The sequence below is a fragment of the Plasmopara halstedii genome, assembly GCF_900000015.1.
Source record: "Plasmopara halstedii genome assembly, contig: Scaffold_1343, whole genome shotgun sequence".
Classification (NCBI taxonomy): domain Eukaryota; phylum Oomycota; class Peronosporomycetes; order Peronosporales; family Peronosporaceae; genus Plasmopara; species Plasmopara halstedii.
In genome coordinates, this window is record NW_020188258.1 from 1,257,217 (window position 1) to 1,259,706 (window position 2,490).

At 44.7% G+C, this 2,490-nt stretch overlaps 1 protein-coding gene across 1 annotated transcript; it reads left to right on the plus strand.

Annotated features, from left to right (window-relative positions):
* Nucleotides 1–901: 901 nt before the first annotated feature.
* On the plus strand, nt 902–1,301 carry PHALS_01266 (uncharacterized protein; the record flags this gene model as incomplete). Its single annotated transcript, XM_024731100.1, has 2 exons — nt 902–939; nt 1,016–1,301. 2 exons carry the CDS (start codon nt 902–904, stop codon nt 1,299–1,301), a joined length of 324 nt encoding a protein of 107 aa, XP_024581312.1.
* Nucleotides 1,302–2,490: the final 1,189 nt, after the last annotated feature.

Genomic DNA, 2,490 nt, shown 5'->3' on the forward strand with positions numbered 1-2,490 from the left:
CGTAAAACCGCGGACTTGCTGTCCGGAGATGCTCCCTGTTCAAAAGACGAAGGGCTCTACCCAAAGGCGCCCTCGGAACCAACGAGGCTGGAAGTGTTTTGTGTGATAGACACAGGGTTCATTGAGCTGAGGATGCTCTAGGGATGTAACGGTATCTCAGACACACCCCTCGTACAAGGCGATAGGTAAGTGTGAAATGTGGGTGTTTGAAATTTTGATGGGTTGAGTGTAACGGGGTTACTCGTACCCTGGAATGATAAAGGTGGGTCACACAAGATGCTGTGACCATGCAAAGACGTGGATTACACAAGTCGGTGTCAGCCCACATTGATGTGGGCTACACCGAAACGAGAAGTCACTATGTGGCGGGACTACCAGTAGCTATGCTTATTAATTAGGCTTTTCTTTTTAATTAGGAAATGCTAAGGTTCTAGATATAGGCGGCACTGTCACAAATAAAACAATAATCCCAGTCTCAAGAAGACTGTATTTGCCTTGGTTAAAGTTTTGGGTACTCTTGGAGGTAGCGGATTGCGATCCGCTACACTCGTACTGGTTCTAGTATAAAACGAAGGTCGGTAATTTCAGTAAGCTTCCTATTAGCAAAGAGTTACAGCAGCACCGCTGCAGTTTGTGAACAGCTTTCTACTACACGCAGGCATATTATCTGCAATTACCAATGGATACTTAGCAGATATGGACCATTTCTACTCTTTCTTAGCATTGCCGAGGTCTGTCGCCTTTGGTGCGCCCGTAGAGAATTCTTTTCCATATCCCCATCACGCCCTCGTGACACCATAGCTGTTCTTCGCCACTGAATGAGACTCCCGCCACATCCTTGAGAGAAGCATGGTTGACGCGGGAGGTGTCAGCGCGAGCTCCAACCGTTCAAAAGCCCACCATGAAGGTGCCTTCGAGAAAGCGCCTATATCCAGTGCGGTGAAAAGAAATTAAGTTACACCTCCATTGACAATAATAAAAAATTTGCGCGCACCAAATATGCCTGATAAGTCAGAGCGCTTCTTCGACATCAGTCGCTTGAATGCCTCTTTTATGGAGGTAATTCACGTAGTGGCCCTCATCGTGCGCGGCCTCCCGGTTTAGATAGTGCAAGTGCGACACTTTGGGATCTTTTGGAGCAAGGCCAAATCTTTGATCATCTTACTTTTCTTATACTGGACGAATTTTCTTCCGTTCTGGCCTTCAAGGGCCTAATAGCTCAACGTAGTAATTTTACAGTGGAAACCATCTTTTCATTTACACGCGCCCGTTCTAGATGTGTCATGCCAGCAAGCTGGTGAGTGTAAACGATTTTCGCCTCGACCCATTGTCCGTCAAACCTTTGATTCCATTGGTAGATAAGAAGTGTGTGACACCAAATGTCTGCGACATCCACACAATCACGCTCATGACGTTCCAACCACGTTATACACAGGTCATAATGTATTTGTATCAGGGCGAGTACTAATCTCGTGTGCTTTACCGTTACACTTTTGGAGCAATTGTATAAGATACAATATGGTACAATCGTTCAAAATCAACATTTAACTTGTTGTGGATGTGCATTAGTACGGAAACATTCATATCAACTACATATTTCTCGAAAGAAGGGGTCCAATGTACACATGGACTGCTAGCTGCACTTTATTAATAAAGTATTATTAGGATAAATAGTAAGGTTAAATATTTAGTATCATCTAATTACATTTGCTCGATATATACGTACTCTTGATTTAGCAGAGAGAAGTTACCTAATTTCGAGGATTTCAGTCTCGCTCCTGAAGGAGCGCACGAATCCATCCTTCAAGCATAGCGCACGGCAACCCCATTGCACTTGGTAGAACTTGGAGTCTTTTTCACGACTCAGTCATGGAAGACTGAAAAAAATGTTCTGTAAAGCCGGGGCATTAAACGTTCTAATACCTATCCCCGGAACAAGTAGAACAAGAATAACAAGGCTTTGTCTATCTTGGGCTGACGGACTCAGGTGAGTGCTGATCTAATCTTTGCTTTGCAGCAGACTCACGTTTGCGCGGGCATCAAACTGCGGTCCCTTCGTAGCAGAACATTGATTATCCAAATAGATGATCATCGATGCTGCTGAGTGACTTGATCAAAGTTCGACATGAAAGCAGCTGGGAGTCTCAGTATGGAATTGGGACAGCAGTTTATCATCGTATATCGTCACCTCCAATATGTTTCTTTGCTGAGACAGAAACGAGCAAAGGTATCTCGTGGCCTCTACAGTGTACCTCTATGTGAGATGCCTGAATACAGCTAACGAGGAGTATTATATGTCAGGTCCGGTGAAGTCAAGTGAAAGTGATTGTGTATTGTTGTCTTCTGTGCCATATGGGAGACTGTAAGTTGCAAGTAGAAAGACTGGCTTCCGAAAGATTTACAGACAGTCTCTTGTTGTCACGACTACGGTGTTTGTAACGGGGTTACATGAGAGTGACCCGTCACTCTCCCAAGGGAGCTGTGGTGTGG